Genomic DNA, 17,811 nt, shown 5'->3' on the forward strand with positions numbered 1-17,811 from the left:
GGGATTTACTCCCACTATTAGACTTCACTAACGGTATATTGGTGAATCCACCGGTTGCATCTAGCTGGAAGCCTGAGAAGGAGCCCGTTTGCCATGATACGGGTGGCGTGTGTTTTTGTTTGAGTTTGAAGGGGGAGGAGCCTTTGGGGAGGTAGCCGGATACGAAGCCGAATGCGGGTCTGGTGTGTGGGTTGGTGGTTGGTGTGTGCTTTGTATTCCAAACATCAAACATCAGATAAGCGCGACATCAAATGTTGTATACCTGATGGTAGGAGGAGGTGACGACGTAGGATTAAAGTCCTTCATTCGGTCCGATACGTGCTTTAAGGGGGATGCGTCGCTGGAGAGGAAGAGCGGGTCGTTTGGCATCGCGGTGTCTACAAGTTGTGTTTTTGTTTGTTTTTTAGTTTTTGAGTGATGTAGAGCAGTTCGGGGGATGAGGAGATAGTTCTCATACCTGAATTGGTGGCTGTAGGAGCTGACAGCATGATGGTGCGTTCTTACATGCGGTATGCTTGCTGTAATCGTTTGAAACGAAATTGCGTGAAAGGAGGGGCAAAAAACCAACCAGATCGAAGTGGCAATAACGACGTGTATTCACAAACAACAAGACACGGTATTACTAAATGGGTATGCGAGATTTATACTAACTTCCTACTAGCGTTATATACAAAGCAAAATATGTAATTTTTTGACGTTTTTGACTTGTTCCTCACTCCTTCATACCTCCATCCGCACAAGCAATAGACTCCACCTACTATATGAATCTACCCCCTATTTCTTATTCTTTTTATTCTTCTTCCCACCACCATCCCTCTCCTTGATCTGATTCGCCGAAGCCTTCATCTCCTCCCTGACAGCAGCACTCAACTCACTCCTCGACTGAGCAGCCAACGCAGCGACCCTTGGATCATTAGCTTTGATCAACTGACTCATCTCCGGCACCAACCTCGCAATAGCCTCCAACAGCATCTTTTTGCTCCTGATAGCCCCATGAGCAGCAACCCCCTCCTGCGTACGCAACTGGACACGTAACCTGCCAAACACGAACGGATCTCGTGGATGGCGCTTGTCACCTTCGAGGACGGCGGATAGATTCAATCGACGTACGGCTTCGGCCATTGCGAATATGTGTGGTTCTTTGCATCCGAGGTGTTTGGCGATGCGGCGGCCTTGGGCGACTGTTTTGTCAGCGTCGATGTAGACTGGGTAGATGCAGTGCCAGGATTTAAAGCGTGCGAGGGTGGCTGGGTCGATGGTGGATTGGCCTATGGGTGGTGATGGCATGATTTGTTTTGATGGTTGTTGGGATTGTTGTTGGGGTGGCTGGGGTGAGTAGTTTACTCCTGGGAGTTCGAATTCCCTATATAGTATAGATTGAAAGGGTTGGTTGAAGGGTCAGTTGAATGTTTGGAATGAAGTGTTGGAAGCCAATATAAGACAGTCTATCCAAGCACCTACATGTTGTCGATATCATCATCATCGACTATAGTTTTGGCAGCAGGTCCCTTTCCCTTGTTGGACATTATTGCCTTGCTTGTCTTTGATGTGCTTTTCGATACAATGTTAAGAATTGACGGAGTGAAGATCCGACGATATGACAGCAAACAGTCTACAACACGTGCCAAATCAGCTATATTATCGCGTATTCTATTGATCTACGCGTACATTATTCATTATAAATAGCAAGTTCCTCTCAACCCATCTCCTCCATTCGTGTTTTTCAAATCTACCAAAAAGTGTCAAAGAATGAGCTCATTTGGAGGATTTGGTGGTAAGAGGAGACTCGATACATGCTCTACTGATTGTATTGTTATTAATATCTCATTTATCTACTAGGCTTTGGTGGCCAACAACAGCAGCAACAGCCTCAACAAAACATGTTTGGTCAACCTCAACAACAACAGCAGCCTCAACAGCAAGGAGGTATAATTCATGTAATATCATATATATTAATCAATATTAACCTTGCTTAATAATAGGATTTGGAGGATTCGGCCAACCCCAACAACAGCAACAACAACCAGCATTTGGATCATTCGGCCAACAACAACAAACTCCAAATCCATTCGGCCAACAACCTCAACCTATATCAACCTCATTCGGTGCTCCACAACAACAACAGCCTGCTACTAATGCGTTCGGTGCATTCGGCCAACAACCTCAACAACAACAGACATCCCTCTTCGCGCAACCACAACAACAGCAACAACCAGCATTCGGTGGATTTGGAGGCTTTGGCCAGCCACAACAGCAACAGCAGCAACAACAACAAATAGGTGCATTCGGATCATCCATGTTTGGAACTCAAAATGCATTTGGTGCGGCTGGACAATCCATGTTTGGAGCTCCTCAGCAGCAACAAGTTCAGCAGCAGCAACAGCAGGAAGATTGGAAGAGTCCGAGGGATGTGGAGACTGCGCAACGAATTGGTATGTTGACATGGGGCGTTTTGTTTTTTGGTGACAATGAACTGACGCTGCGTTTTCCATAGTTCGATCACTATATCCAAAAGACGTGATGGATCAGCTATATCTTATGAGGGAAATGTGGAATCAGAATTCAAAGTTTTACGTGTTTCGTGTAAGTGACTTGTCTCTTTATTAGTTCAGAAGGAGCGAAAATACCACTCTCTAAGAACTTTAATTGATATCATCTTCATCATCCCATTACAGCACTACTTGCTCAACTTTGTCCAACCAACTGAAGTCAAACTCTATCAGCCGGGTGAAGGTGATTATCTGTTTGGATGGATGGAAAAGAAACGAGCGATACCTGACGAGATTGCTGACAAGTGAGTGATTCTCAAGCAGAGCTTACACGGAGTTTCTTTGTTGGTATGCCTAACTCGCTTCATCAAAACACCAAACAGGGCCGTTCCAGTCCAGATACTCGGATTTGAAGGTCTGGACAAGAGGTGTAAACAGCAACGAGATAATAATGCTATTCATGTTCGACAAGTTCAGGCATGTTATTGATTGGTTTGTGTATCATTGATGCAAAAAAAATGATGATATATGATGATGATACTTCATATTTTTTAGAATTTGGAGAGTCGAGTTGCCAAGATACGAAATCACCACTTCCTGGATACGACAATGCGTTTGACTGCATATCAACGCAAGAATGCTGAATTGAGTTCTCGTATCGCTCGAGTAAGTGTTGAAAACAGAATGGTCCTTGTTGACGCTTGGTATTCAAAAATCGTTGTAGTCCTCGGTTAATTCTGGTAGTCACATACAACCGTCATGCTGCATTGTGTATCTTTTTGCTACCTCCCATCAACAGAAAGAAACTCACACATTACCCTATCATAGCTAATGTCATACACTCAAGTCCTCCGCACACGCTCCACATCCATCAAACCCGACGAAGAAGCCTTTAAAGCACGCATAGAAGCCCTTTCCCACAAACTCGACCACGAAAGCCAAATACGTGCCCGCATAATGGAACTAAGCACCCGGATCGAGCACTTACGTGACGATCGCACCATGACTGATGTCAACAACACGCAAGGTGGTGGTGGTACTGCGGGACTGGAAGGAGCGATCGCAGGCGACGTTGACCAGCTCAAAGATGTATTGCAGGATCATGAGAAATGGTTGGCGAGTTTGACTGAGATTGTGAAGAAGGATGCGGGGGATGTGGGGAAGATGTTGGCGAGTTATGCAGAGGTGTTGGCTCCTCATACGAGTTAGCGAAGTTGTATAAAAGGGGCTATAAGTAAGATTTGCGCGTAACATACACAAATAGAGGTTTAGCCCCATGAATTTACTGTTTGTATTATTTAAGTAAGTGCGAACTGTGCTCTATGTATTATTGTGTTAGTTACTATTAATATTGTTAGTTCTTTATTGTTGTGGATGCTGCTGTGTCTCATCATACAATGGTGGCCTAAGGACACTACCATCATTACCCCAAAACTGTTGTCCCTGCTGCTGCCCCTGCTGAAACGGATAAAACGCCTGCTGCGGCGCCCACACAATTGGCGCATTCGGATACACCGTGAATCCGTACATTGGATACTGATACTGCTGTTGCTGATAATGAGGCTGCTGTTGTGGTATATGATACTGCTGCTGATGATGATGAGGTCTAGACTCTTGGAAATCAAGCTCCGTCAGCTCTTCACTGCCCGATCCGTAACTCGAGGTGCGTTGTGGTCTGTGGAGCGTGTCTGACGATGAAGCTAGTGATGCTGGTGGGAGAGGCAGGGACTTGAGGGTGTGGCAGCGATGGCATTTATCTCGTGAGGCATAGTTGTAGTATTTGCAGTTGCTGCATGTCCAGTCTAGTGAGTTGCGTCGAGTTGCATTAGCAACTCCAACGTCTTCATCAAACCACACGCGTCTTGCAGACGAGAACACTTACCACCAGGACGATCCGGCACCCTCGTTTTCACATTGACGGCCCCACACGCCCCACAATGCCGTCTCCCATCATTGTTTATCGCACGGCAGGATGCGCAGGTCCATGTTGTTTTCTTGCGGGGCGTGTGAGGCGTGTCGGGACGTGGGGATGTGCATTTCATGCATGTGTGGCGGGAGGCGAAGTTGTGCGTTGTGCAGTGGCATATCCAGTCTATTGTGCGAAGGTTGGCAAAAAAGAAGAAGGTGATGGGGTTGAGGATGGGGAAGTTACCTCCAGGTTTGAGTTCGATGGGTGTTGTGAGGACGGATGGGTGCGCGGGGATTGTGCAGTTGAAGCATGTTTTGCGGGTTGCTGTGAAAAAAAATGAATTTGTTAATGATTGATGGAAAGAGGTGTGAGGAGACATAAGTAGTGTTTTTGGAAGGAAAAAGATTGTTTGTGCATACCGAAATTATAGAACTGGCATCCATCACACACCCAATCTAAACACCAACATTCGTAAGTTCATGATGTTTGGATTTTGCAAGTTATTTTACTCTCTACCTCCAGGCTTCGCAGACTCTTTCGTCGATACCTAAAAATAAACCATCAATACCACAACCATCATGATTATTATAACACTACTAACCGTATCCCTCCTAACATCCACCACCTCACTCCCAACACACGGCTGCACAAGTACCCTCTCGTCCCCGAGCAAGCTATAATCTAGCGCCAGCGCCGTCTTTGCATCCTCATGGCTCCCAAACACGAGATACGCGGTTCCGTTCGGCGACCCGTCAATATGGCGCGAGAGGAGGACTTGTTTGGGTTTTATGGTTTGGGGAGAGAGCCATGTGTCTATAAACCTATAAAACGAAGTGTTTAATAACTATGAAAATGCTTTTTAAAATCAAAGGATTTGGTATGTGACATACGAGTACGCAATCCTCATTGGCAGTCCAACGACCTTGACTATGTTTGACTGGGTTTGTAAAAAGTCATTTAATTGAGATGTCACGTTGATTGGAGCCGTGAACGGCACATCGGGGCCCGTATACGTGCTGCACCATCTAAATATTTCTATAATCATCCTCCCCATCGTCACAGCGGGGCTCTCACGCACCACTTCTGCGTCTGCGTCCACACTATCGCCAAATATACATTTCGCTAATCCGTCTAACCCCACATCAGCCGGCACGGCACGGCTGCTAGCCCGACAATATATACCCACCTCGTCAATTAGATTATAGAATATGTTATAGTGAGGTGGCAGCACGATATTTTGTTGCGCTGCATCGTGGATTAGTTTACCGCGGATATCATACTCTCCGTGCGTGACGAGTGCGAATGTGTGGGATGCGAATGTGAGGGCGTCGAGGGTTGATGTTAGGGTGTCGAGTGCGTGCTCTAAGGTGTCTGGATAAAATACAAAGAGCAAATGTTTGGTAAAAATACAAGGTCGAAGTAAAAGGTACAAAAAGGATAAATGAGAGATCATACCTCCATTCGAATCCACATCACGTATCAAAACACTGTACTGCTCTACAACCTCCACTACCTCGTCTCTGCCCACCACGCACACATGCATCGCGACATAATCACCGTTTTTACCAGCACTGTTACTGTCTTCACGTTCGAAATACACGGCGATTAAATGCGTTTCGGGTGTCGTGGGGCTGGAGAATGGTGGGTTGTCACTGCTGCTGTTGGTCATCGTAGCTGTTGAATCCATTTCCTTTCACCAACGTTTCTCACAACCACGGTGGTGTTGCAGAACTGATCGAGATAGTTCTGGTGCTTGAGGAGTTGTCTGATTGCGTTTATATCTGCATCGGAATGGTACAGGTTGGTGCGTTGCTAAATTTTTTCCTTGGGTGGGGCACTACTTTTTAGTACGTCAGCTAGGATCCATCAATGTTTTCGCGTACTGCTGCAAGAGAAGGAGTTAGAAATGAGGGTACCGATTTCCACAATGGTATTTGCGACTCGCCTTTTGATCCGTTGCTGTGATGCGTGAGCAACAATTGTGACAGTCGTTTTTTGCAAGTTCAAGTAGTTGGCCGCGGTGTTCAGGCTGTGTGAGGTGCACCGGACGGACTAGCTTAAAAGGCGATGTCCGACATGGAACGACAGGTTGATTGCGTAAGCGGACTGACCAGCTTCTTCGCTTTTGCTGAGAATCTCCTGTCCCTCTGCTTGGGTCTTGGATGAACGTATTGGATGAATGTGCTTCATTCGACTATGTTTAATGGTTTAAGAGGCGAAGAGCAGTATGATTTGAGATGAATGGTTAGATTGGGTGTTCTCGACGCCTTCCGATTTCGACATTGGAAGGCACAATTCGTGGGATGCTGTAGTTTTATTGAAGGACGAGGACGGTATTTTGACGGTGATTGGATCAGGTATATCATGCAGGAAATGTCTACTTTGATGGTTTGTTAATTAGGAAACTATGGCCGATTCCGTTCACGTTATTTACAATATTGAGACAAAATCACGTAAAGTTCTCCTTGTCAACACGTTAATGAAATAAATCAGGACTTGTTTTCAAGAGCAATACATCCGCATATATCCTGTCTATCCCTTCCTTCACGTCAGTCTACCAACTATCTCACCGCCACCATCGATCCTTCCAGCGACTTCTCACACTCACCAGTGTTATACAAACCGACAATATCCCGTCTACCACTATAAAGAAGGCCTACCGCTGATTATACCAACCATTACCACCTTATAGCACCTTATCACGCCAGCTTACGGGTCCTGTCGACTTGTAACGCTACTCCAAAAAGCTTTCCAAAAATGATGACAATGAATCCCCCATCTCCAGCTCAACAGCCTATATTCCCACGCAAACATGGACTCGAACCCGACCAATACGAGCCATTCGACTATGGATTTGTCGTCCCAGAGTATAAGAAACTACGAATGGATACATCTGATATGACATTTGGGATTCAGCATCATAAGAGGAAGCTTGATGAACGTGAAGATGGGGAGGAGGAAGACAGTGCGATGAAACGAAATCGTGTGAATGGAGATGATGGTGGTATGGCTGCTGCTGCTCCCATGGATGTGAATGACGATGAGGTGCAGCAGGTGGTTTTCAGTTGGGACGATGATATGCAGAGGATTACAGAGTATTGTTATCGGAAGCCAAAGGTTCGGTTCTTGCTTGCGAATCCTGAAGAGTGTAAGTTAGTCAGTCTGTTGCTCTCTTTGTCTTTGTTTCAAAGCGTACTCACTGCGTTTGAATTTTGTAGCGTTACGTCCTCAAACTATATACGAACTACCCAATATACTACCCGACTGGAACGATTGTCTCAATATTCCAACTATACCACGGGCTATACGCTGGAAGGACGACTCGGACGAACATGATACGGAATACGACAATGACACCAATCACTGCTACACATATACCACCACCACCAATAATGATAATAATAGTGCAGGACCACTCATATCCGAAGTTACTGATGAAGAAGCTGAACGATTCTTGTCCACGTCGCACTACTCGGTGCTTGAAAATGATCATGGAATGGATATGGAGGTAGACGATGTTGCTGACACTCCGGTGCATGAAGTTTTGAGTAATGATATGGCAAGCAAGTGTAATTTGTATTAAGCTGGATCTGCTGCTGCGGCTTGTATATTATGGAGAGTATCTGCATGCACATAATCTGTAGAACGTTTACAAGAATATAATGTATTACAAAAGTGAATTCGACGCGTTTTATGACTTGAGTCCTATTTTCTGTTCGAAACTGTCAAATGTCGAGCAATCGCCTCTCTTTCCCACCTATTCAGCCCTCGGTCGTATTCTTTCTTTCTGCTGATTCACACTCAAAACAAGATTTTCACCCAGCTATAATTCGAAACTCAGTCAACCCAACCCATTGAAATAAGAAAACAAGTCATGAGCGTCATAGCCACAGTGAAGGGAGTGACCATTGCAGCCCCAGTCAAGGCATCAGAGGCAGAAATCCTGACTTTGGAAGCCCAACAATTCGTTGCTACTTTGAACAGAGCATTCAACCCGAGACGAAAGGAATTGCTCGCTAGGAGGAAACTCGTCGAGTCAAAGATTGAAGCTGGGTATGTCTTGCTGCTACTCTATTATTCATTGGTGTTGTAATGGTTGAATACGAAACATTTGGAAACATTGCACATGTCAGCATGAAACATGGTTTTTTTTTTCTGGAAGAGTGGAGCAAGTATACTGGCTTCATATGCTGTTACTGTATTCGTTGCATACGAACTGCCTTTTATTCACCAATACTTTTTCGATTCTAATTCATTTTCGTGACACTTATTTTTTCTCAACCACGACTTCTTCTTTTTATTTAGTCTCTTGCCTGACTTCTTACCTGAAACCAAGGCCATCCGTGAAAACCCAACATGGAAGGCTGCTCCACCTGCTCCTGGCTTGATCGATCGTCGTGTGGAAATCACTGGTCCTGTCGACCGAAAGATGGTCATCAATGCTTTGAACTCTGGTGCTAGTACTTATATGGCTGATTTTGAAGGTATGTATAGAGATGTAGTATTTGAAACTCAAGATGCATTGGCCAGTCGTTCATCTCGAAATGTTCTACCCCCCACTGACATGTGCTTTTTTTTGCTCGAATAGACTCGAACGCCCCAACTTGGGAAAACAACTTGCAAGGCCAACTCAACTTGCGAGATGCCGTCCGTAGAACAGTCACATACGAAGCACCCAATGGTAAATACTATAAACTCCGTCCTGATGGTAAACTAGCTACTCTATTGGTCCGTCCCCGCGGTTGGCACTTGGAAGAAAAGCACTTCCTTGTCGACGGAGAGCCATGCTCTGCATCCATCTTTGATTTCGCCCTCTACTTTTTCCATAATGCCAAAGAATCAGTCAAACAAGGATTTGGTCCATACTTTTACTTGCCCAAAATGGAATCGCACTTGGAAGCTCGTCTCTGGAATGATATCTTCAACATGGCTCAGGACATGCTGGCTGTCCCTAGGGGTACCATTAGAGGAACAGTATTGATTGAAACCATCTTGGCGGCCTTTGAAATGGACGAAATCATATACGAACTCCGAGACCACTCATCTGGCCTGAACTGTGGACGATGGGATTACATATTCAGCTTTATAAAGAAATTCCGTACAAAGCCCGAATTCGTATTGCCCGACCGTAGTGAAATCACCATGACTGTACCATTCATGGACTCGTATGTACGTCTCCTCATCAAAACCTGTCATGCACGAGGTGTACACGCTATGGGAGGCATGGCTGCCCAAATCCCAATCAAGGACGATCCAGCTGCCAATGAAGCCGCCTTGACCAAAGTCCGTGCCGACAAGCTCCGTGAAGTATCTGCAGGCCACGATGGCACATGGGTCGCACATCCAGATCTCGTAAAAATCGCCATGGACATCTTCAACAAGCACATGCCAACCCCAAACCAGCTCCACATCCGTCGTGAAGACGTCCGTGTCTCGGGATCCGACTTGATCTCAACCGCAGGGCTCAAAGGTGGCGTCACCGAAAAGGGATTACGCTCCAACTTGTCTGTCGGTGTCCAATATATGGAATCTTGGCTCCGAGGTGTGGGATGTGTACCCATTCATAATCTCATGGAGGATGCTGCAACTGCTGAAATCTCACGATCGCAATTGTGGCAGTGGGTTCGTCATAATGTAAAGACGAACGAGGGTAAAGCTATCAATCCACAGTATATTGTTGCCTTGCTGGATGAGGAGTTGGCTGCGCTTCGTAAACAGGTTGGAGAGAAGGCTTACAGTGCTGGCAAATGGGATTTGGCGAGGAAGCTGTTTTTGAGTACCGTGCAAGGGGGCGATTATTCGGATTTCTTGACTTCTCTGGTATGTGTGCCAAAAAAGAAACTGGAATGTGATTCTGGCATTCAATTCGTGTATATCGCTAACACTTTTGTCGTCTTTAGTGCTATGACTCTATCGTCACTTCTCCAAAGGGATCCTTGACTGGTGCTCGTCTATAAACAAAAACATAAACACATATAAAAAATGTATTAGGAGAAGGGGAGGGTCGTTGGGTTTTTTTGCTTGCTTGTCATCTCTGGAAGGAAATCATTGCGTGTTTTGTAAAACGTAAACAAAAAGGAAGGAATCAATAAAAGTAGTTTTGTGAAGCAATATCTTGTGTGTCTGGATCTTACATCAGGGTTGAATGATGGTTGAGGAACGGCGATAGGAACTGGGGTTTTGCGGAAAAAACCCCCCCAGCTGCAAGCGCCAATGGTTGAAACTGTTATCAGTTACAAGTCAACTCGTCAACTCCATAACATGTTTAAATCGAATATTTATATAGCCCTACTCCAGACGGTCGAGTATGATGTAACGAACCCTGCAGACCCAGTATTTACGATCTGGACGGTTCAACCAACAAGGTCCAGTTCGACTCTTATGCACAGCAGTTGTGAGTAGATTGAGAGAAGTAGGATTCATTTTAAATTTCATAAGTCTGGATTTGCAGAAATGCTGGCGTATCAAAAGAAAACGAGCATCAGTTCTTACGTATTAGCCAATAGCTTCAGGCATTGCAGAGCACTCTCCACTGAATCAACACGGCAGCACTCGTTCGGGTGACAGAAAGACCTGAATTGGCAGATATTTTAACCTATTTCGTTCACCAAGACACGACTTTGCGTCCAATGTTGACGTGCTGATCCAACACATCATTTCTACATGTGGTTGAGCAGATTCTACTAGCCAAAACTCATAAATCGACTCGAATATTGCGTAATGTTCGACTTCTGTTCAGAGCTCTGTCTCCTACTTCCTCTCGAAAGCTTAACCAGTCCTACCAGATGTCTTAAATCACTCTCATTGCACGAGTCGTTTCTCACTCTGGAGACTTGCCAGGATAATATCTCTCAAAAAACGTTATTTTGCGTGTCTTGTCTCGTTGTCTACCTCGTAGCTTCTGCTCAGCAATGTCGAAACATGCATCTTCTATTCGAGCAACCAATCCAACAAGAGATTCATGCGGATTGGTAAAGAGGAGACATAGAAACAGAGGACAGGCATCCAGTGCACTGGGGGTATGGATTGATAGCACGGATGGCTCTTCTGCGTCCTTCTTCCTATGAGCAAATGTCGTTTTTATCAGAAATTGTCCCAACTCAAATCTTGTTTTTCTTCGATGTAGGCCACCGCACACCTCAAGGCCCTACTCCATGAGAGAGAACCGAACTACTCAGTGCCCATCCACACCTCTGCATGTCTCATCGTTCCCAGCAAGATGCTGACATCAAGTGTGGTTGCTCTTCAACCAAGTCCTTTTGCCTACGGAGCGTAAAAACTGAGTTAGAACTAGGACTATGACGCTCCCACCGTCAGCAGAGGGCAACTGCAACTAGTGGCCATTAGCACGAGATGAGCTGCTCATCGTGCCCTAAACACTCTTCCGACTCGTGAGCCCGGCCATCGAATATGAGCCGGGTCCTGGCCTCTCTCGGCTCTGCTGAGATCGACGGCCTTGTCAAGCGAGGTGGCGTAAGCCATAGAGTGGATCCACGTTTACGTGGTTGGGTCGTAATACTGATGGTAGCTACACCATAAAACCCAAGTACCACAACTCAGGCAACTATATTTGAGCTATTCCGTATCGCAACTTTACGTTTTGAACATAGGTAATGCAGCCAATGCCGGCCCCAAGCCCGGAGAAATGCAGAGGGCTTGTACTGCTAACACATTTTGTGCCTTGTGTACCGAACCGTAGAATGTGTTGTTTGAAAGTATTGATTTGTAGGACTTTATATGGTAGAACGTGTTGTTTGAAATGCATTCATTTGTAGGACTTTAGATGGTGTTTGGATTACTAATTAAAGGTTAGAGTTTACGATTGCATCTAACGCTCCAGAGAACTTTCGCGGATGAAGCGTGTGTACAGAGTGCACCATTCGGTACGGCGGCCTCATATGAGCATGGCAACAGCATTAGCACTTCTTTGCGCTGTTGGCAGGCGAGTTAAATCCTGCTTGCTTGGAAGTTAGGTCTTGTGAGAACCCGTACATGCTGCTTGGACAGAAAGCCCATCCGAGACGTGAGGAGGGTAGTAGATTTCGACCTTTGACCGTATGGCTTGCGAGGCTTCTGCTTTTTCACCTCATAGGAGCACCGTCTCGTCGTGAGGGTGGGTCTCGTCTAAACATATTTTGGATTGAGCAATCCAATACCTTGATACGTAGCTGTCTTTGAAATAACCCAAAGCATATTCTAGACTCGAAACTGAGAACCATTCAAAGCTTAATGCTCCTTTTATCTCCCCTTTCGGTCGGAACAACCGACGCCTTCTAAGCGCCTACAATGAGTTTTGGAGTTTTGACCCTCAACCAGCCCAAAGTCGGACTTTTGGTTTATGACGAGATACCCACCACAAACGGAGACTAATAACCCATCCAGTCTCCTTGATGGCATCTGCATCTAGTGGACAAGCAGATTCAGAGAGGTGACACTTCTTGGAGAATTTTTGCTTTTGCATTCGTTTCAATATTTAACAAGTATTTTCGCCACCGCCAAAAGCTCTGTCGGCACACTCGGTGTATCAGCACTAGTCTCCATCATGGAGTCCAGGAATCTTCATCCACCTACCACCATCACAACACCAGTGTTGAGCGACGGATTGATTCCCGAGGATGAGATTGTAATGGATGCCATCTATCGTGTCGCACATCGAAAATTGCCAAAACTTGACAGGAATGCTACGCACGTCTATGATATTATAGATTCGTTTAATGTCTGCATCGCTGACTTGCGACGAAACGCGGGGAATCGTATGATCGTACCTATCAACGACACGGACTTGAATGTGCTACAATCTGCGGTTACGGCCATGACCCAAGGAGGTGCTCCTAGTGTATTGCAACAAAAGATGAGGTCCATTGAAAGCTTTTATCCTACATATGGGGCTGCTTTGATGCTGGAGGTGGACGAACTGGATGAACAGAGCTTTTGCTATACGGTTCTTGGGCTTGATGAATGGAAGGTTGCTGTACATGTCAGTCAGTATAGAAGTGCAGAGCAACACGCCATTCCTACCCAAGTAGTGTCACTTCCATGTGGTGGATGGGCAGGTAAAGCTGCACATGATGTCACGGTGCCAGAACTAGATCTTGTAACAGGAGGAGCTCCTTCTGCCGTCCAGTCAGCAGTAAGTAAAGCTATCTCAGGATCTGCTTTGATGGATGCCAACCACGGAACAGCTGACGTCGGTAACAATACCACTACTTGGTGGTTGGCATACTATTCGCTACTAGTCTTGCTCAACGAACCCAAACTCCACACAAAGTTCATCTTGAACTTTTATATAATGCAACTATTAAAGAGCCTGGAGCGTTTCGAGCGTGAGTCTTTGGAGGGCAGGATCGCTTATAGACGGGACAAGGTGGATTATCTGTTTTGTATGATGGACACCACCGTGATGGCTGTATTTCATGCCCGCAAGGGCTATCTCAATGACAGTGACGTAGCGTCTGTCGATAGGGCTTGCAAACATGTGCATTGCCATCTAGAGAAACTCCGTGACGAGATTGCTTTAGAAATTGCTAAACCGTATGTGATGAAAGCCGCACCTTCTGACTCAATCGAACAACCCTTGAAAATCTGGAATAAAGCTATGAATGTGGTTGCGAATGTCAATGCAAACACTGAGACCTCGGACGATGTGCGGACCAAAGCTATCGCAGACATCAGTGGAGCGGCATTTGTAGATCCTTCCTACTATGCTACAGGTGTAACCCAGATCCCGTTTATACGTGTCGAATCTTGGGCTGTCAAGTTGAAAGCCAGATCCAATCCTAACGATGCAGACAGCATGTATGTTAGTCTTCTCATAATGGCTAGTATCGAACGATGTCTCTTTAGCTCGGCTGTCTTGCTTAGAGATCCGAATGGTCCAGTGCTGTCTGACGCTGATACGAAAGCGCTTCTTGGCCTTGTCGTCATATATCAACAGATCCTTGAAACATGGCTTAAGAACCAGGAACGATCTAAACATATCATGTACTCAGCTACTAGGACTCGAGAATTGTTAATAGTATGGGTGGCTTGTCTATTACTCCATCGGCATGCAGCACGTGTCTACGAGTCACTGCAAGACTTTGGTATAGCACTTGATCCTACACATTTACGCTGTCTTGTTTGTAACTCTCAGGAGGAACAATCTCTGATTCTGAATTTGGTTGCTTATATTGTATCCTACACTGGTCCTGCGATTTTTGCAGGAAAGAATGGGTTTCAGCACACGTTAGAGTTTGCATACAGAGCTACTTTGGATCCATTGAATGAGCATATGATACGAAGATCCGACACAGAGCAAGCTAAGGCAGAAAACGCCATAGCAAGGCACTGGGAGTTTGTCAGATCTAAACAGGAATTATGCAAGGAGCTGGCTGCTCAAATTGTCGTTCTACAGACTGAAAGAGGTCGTCTTATAGACGAGAGACACTGTCTACAAAAACCAGTGCCCCCTTCCGGAAGGCCACGGTTTGGATCTGTAGATTACGAAATACTACGAGCCCAATATGATGACGATCTAAACCAGTATCGACATGATAACACTGTCTATAACAACGCGGTCAACAGCTACAATCGGCAAATCACACAAGTAGATGGTCGAATCAGTAGTCTAACCGAGCGAAGGGACAGAGAGCAACAAGATGTGAATCCCGTCATAAATCCTTTTCCCGAAGATCCATGGGCACGTCGAGCAGTCATATTCTTCCTCTTAATGCCAGAACCGATCCAAAATTACGTCGATATGCTATATCTGGCTCAATATATGCTAGCTCCACGAGCACCGTATGTACGCAGTGATGCTAGATTCGAACCTTACACTAGATCCATGGCCTCGCCTTCTGCACAGAGTTGGAAAACCTTCATCACCAGTCACGGCAGCCAGCTAGTACCCGATAAGAAGTTTACTCTCAATCATAGTATAAAGTTGCCAGCTTTTCAAGCAAGTGTGTTGAATTTGAGTAATTCCCGACACAATACCTTTTATCCTTCAATCGCTGGGTCGTCATGGATCTGGATAAACCGTATAAATCCATTCCATACTTACAATGCCGAAATCGTGGAGTCATACTACACTGAAGCTTGGTCTGGACATATTGATTCAGAAATATCAAGTATCTTGTCTGCCCCCAATACTCGGAATGGTGGTCGTGGGAACTACATCTATACCAAGGACCATATCAAACCAGCCAATATAGACAGGAAGAGCTTCTTGACTTTAGGCACTCTTCGCAGTTACCCGTTTCAGCAACTCAGAAAGCTCTGTAATGGTATAAAGGAAGGAGCTTTTCCGTTTGATAACGATGACGCTCAAGCAACAATCCGTCAAGCTCTGTATCAAGTCGGAGATATTGATGTTGCTACTAAGACGTTTTTGTGGAGGGTAGACGAGACTCGTGATTTATCTTGTGTCCTAGATGCAGACCTTGTCAAATGGGCAAACATTCTGAAAGATAATCCAGCTGATTATCGATTTGCTAGTATTCTTGGAGAAATTGCAGGTTGGATTGGCCATAAACACCGTGCCCAAAGCCCACCTCAATTCGTCAAGGTTATCGTAGAATGGGTTGCAGATCTAAACCGCCAAATAGAACAGAGACTCGCTGCTCACAACCTGGAAGCGGCTTCAGACTCAACGGACAGTACTTATTTAAGAGCAAAGCAGTGTTTGTTTTACGGATATGGTATCCTTGTGTACTCTCATATGAAGCTTACCACTGCCAATGCCAGGGATCTCGTTACGTTTATATTGCAATTTAATCACACGTCGTATTTTGCTATTGGAAACAAGGACTTTGAAGCTGAAGTACTTTGTTTGAAGACGAAGTGTGCTAGGATTGTTGCTCGTCGATTCCAGGATTTAGTGAAGGTATTGACTAGCCCAGCTGGAAGGCGTATATTGTCTGTAGCCGTGAAGACATTACTAGAAGAATTCTCTTTGGATACAAAGTGGTATCGTGTTGATTTCGTCAACACTGAGTCCAGTACTATGTTTGAAACAAGAATACCTGGAGACTACTATCTAGTTGATCTGCTAAAAGGTATCATCGTTCGTCGTTTGGAGTTTCAAACCTCAATGACTAAGTGCTTTAAATCTTTCTGGTAGGCACGTTGCTGGTACGGGGACGTACACTGGGTCGTCTCCCAAAAGATATCCTAAACAATAAGCTATACCGCCGCTCATTTGGTTCAAACAACTTTGAAGTCTTTACAAAGTCTTCAATTGGGACTAGCTATACTCTACAGAGTATGAGCGAACGTAAAGGTCACTTGTACGAATTCGCATTCAAGGACTCTGTTGTTTCCATTGCTGAACTTTGGAATGACGGATCTGAAAGGTTGGAATTGATCCACCTATCGAAGGATTCTAGCATCTGGGGTTACAATATACCAGATAGACTTGTGAAAGACTATAGCCATTGGTACTGTCGCAAGTACAAGCTGATAGTGTTTAGAGGACGCTCTTTCTTGGATCGCACTATTCATTTCGTAGCAGATCTAAAGAGAACAGGGCGCAAGTGCTACAAGGTCCTGTCTGAAGACTGGAGGAATAACATAAATCCTCGCTCATTGATTGATATAAAGGATGATCTACACCTTCATCCGTATGCAGTCGCTCTTCCGGACGAGTTGAAGGTGATTTTTGGCAAATTCGAGGATAAGATGGAATCTATTGAATGCTTCTCCATTCTGGATAATGGGGAGAACAATAGCAGAAAGCTAGAGATCCATTTAGAACGATTCAACCTGGTGTTTTCAGCAACTTGGCCCGATGCCAAAGGTAGTTTAGATTGGGAGGTTGTGTCGAATGACTTCTTTGATTATAGACTGTCACGAAATCAACAGGTCGACTCTATGCTCGGAGTTTTTACTCAGTATTTGCTACTGGAGCCAAGAAGTCGTGATTCAATGTCAAATGCACGTGTATTGGTGCCATACGGGATGGTTGAAAAGTGTGATGGTCTTGTCCGTGTCAAAGTAGCTGATGAACGACAGAAGAATAGTAGTACAGGAGTCAAAACACCATTGAAATACCATATCTATGAATCTCATCCTCGTCTCCAGTATTGGACTGCCAGCAATATCACCGCTAGACTGCAATTGGCTGCTATTCACGTTGCATCGGCATCGTGGTTGCCTGATAAATCTATAGATCCTGGTAGATCTCTCAGCATGAACTCGGCGCAGGCTGCTATCCGCATTGTCCGTGAGTGTTTCACAAACCATCCATTAGATGAAGAACAACAAGCTTGTTTGCAAAACATCATTGATGTCTGTGAGCACTGTGAGCCAACTTTGCTGGTCTTGTGTCAGAACCTGGTAACAGACAGTAATAGATTACGAGTGCTCTTTCCGAACAGGGTCAGTGTCAAAGCCAGTCTGGCCAGCCAGAATTGTTATAATCTCGTCACGACAAAG

The 17,811-nt window shown here is 45.2% G+C and overlaps 4 protein-coding genes across 4 annotated transcripts; 2 read left to right on the forward strand and 2 right to left on the reverse strand.

Annotated features, from left to right (window-relative positions):
- Nucleotides 1–774: 774 nt before the first annotated feature.
- On the reverse strand, nucleotides 775–1,526 carry SmJEL517_g05838 (uncharacterized protein; the record flags this gene model as incomplete). Its single annotated transcript, XM_031171764.1, has 2 exons — nucleotides 775–1,363; nucleotides 1,462–1,526. The coding sequence occupies 2 exons, from the start codon at nucleotides 1,524–1,526 to the stop codon at nucleotides 775–777; spliced, it is 654 nt and encodes a 217-aa protein (XP_031022265.1).
- A 223-nt stretch (nucleotides 1,527–1,749) lies between these two features.
- SmJEL517_g05839 (uncharacterized protein) lies at nucleotides 1,750–3,698 on the forward strand (the record flags this gene model as incomplete). The annotated part of the gene is made up of 8 exons (XM_031171765.1): nucleotides 1,750–1,774; nucleotides 1,840–1,926; nucleotides 1,983–2,432; nucleotides 2,495–2,583; nucleotides 2,676–2,794; nucleotides 2,873–2,951; nucleotides 3,045–3,155; nucleotides 3,318–3,698. The coding sequence occupies 8 exons, from the start codon at nucleotides 1,750–1,752 to the stop codon at nucleotides 3,696–3,698; spliced, it is 1,341 nt and encodes a 446-aa protein (XP_031022264.1).
- A 153-nt stretch (nucleotides 3,699–3,851) lies between these two features.
- Nucleotides 3,852–6,067, reverse strand: SmJEL517_g05840 (uncharacterized protein; the record flags this gene model as incomplete). The annotated part of the gene is made up of 8 exons (XM_031171766.1): nucleotides 3,852–4,291; nucleotides 4,372–4,581; nucleotides 4,642–4,722; nucleotides 4,818–4,853; nucleotides 4,915–4,945; nucleotides 5,000–5,219; nucleotides 5,289–5,760; nucleotides 5,854–6,067. 8 exons carry the CDS (start codon nucleotides 6,065–6,067, stop codon nucleotides 3,852–3,854), a joined length of 1,704 nt encoding a protein of 567 aa, XP_031022256.1.
- Nucleotides 6,068–8,272: 2,205 nt separating this feature from the next.
- SmJEL517_g05841 (malate synthase) lies at nucleotides 8,273–10,355 on the forward strand (the record flags this gene model as incomplete). The annotated part of the gene is made up of 4 exons (XM_031171767.1): nucleotides 8,273–8,451; nucleotides 8,704–8,882; nucleotides 8,987–10,218; nucleotides 10,299–10,355. The coding sequence occupies 4 exons, from the start codon at nucleotides 8,273–8,275 to the stop codon at nucleotides 10,353–10,355; spliced, it is 1,647 nt and encodes a 548-aa protein (XP_031022257.1).
- Nucleotides 10,356–17,811: the final 7,456 nt, after the last annotated feature.

The sequence above is a fragment of the Synchytrium microbalum genome (genome assembly GCF_006535985.1).
Source record: "Synchytrium microbalum strain JEL517 chromosome Unknown SmJEL517_scf0061, whole genome shotgun sequence".
NCBI classification, from domain to species: domain Eukaryota; kingdom Fungi; phylum Chytridiomycota; class Chytridiomycetes; order Synchytriales; family Synchytriaceae; genus Synchytrium; species Synchytrium microbalum.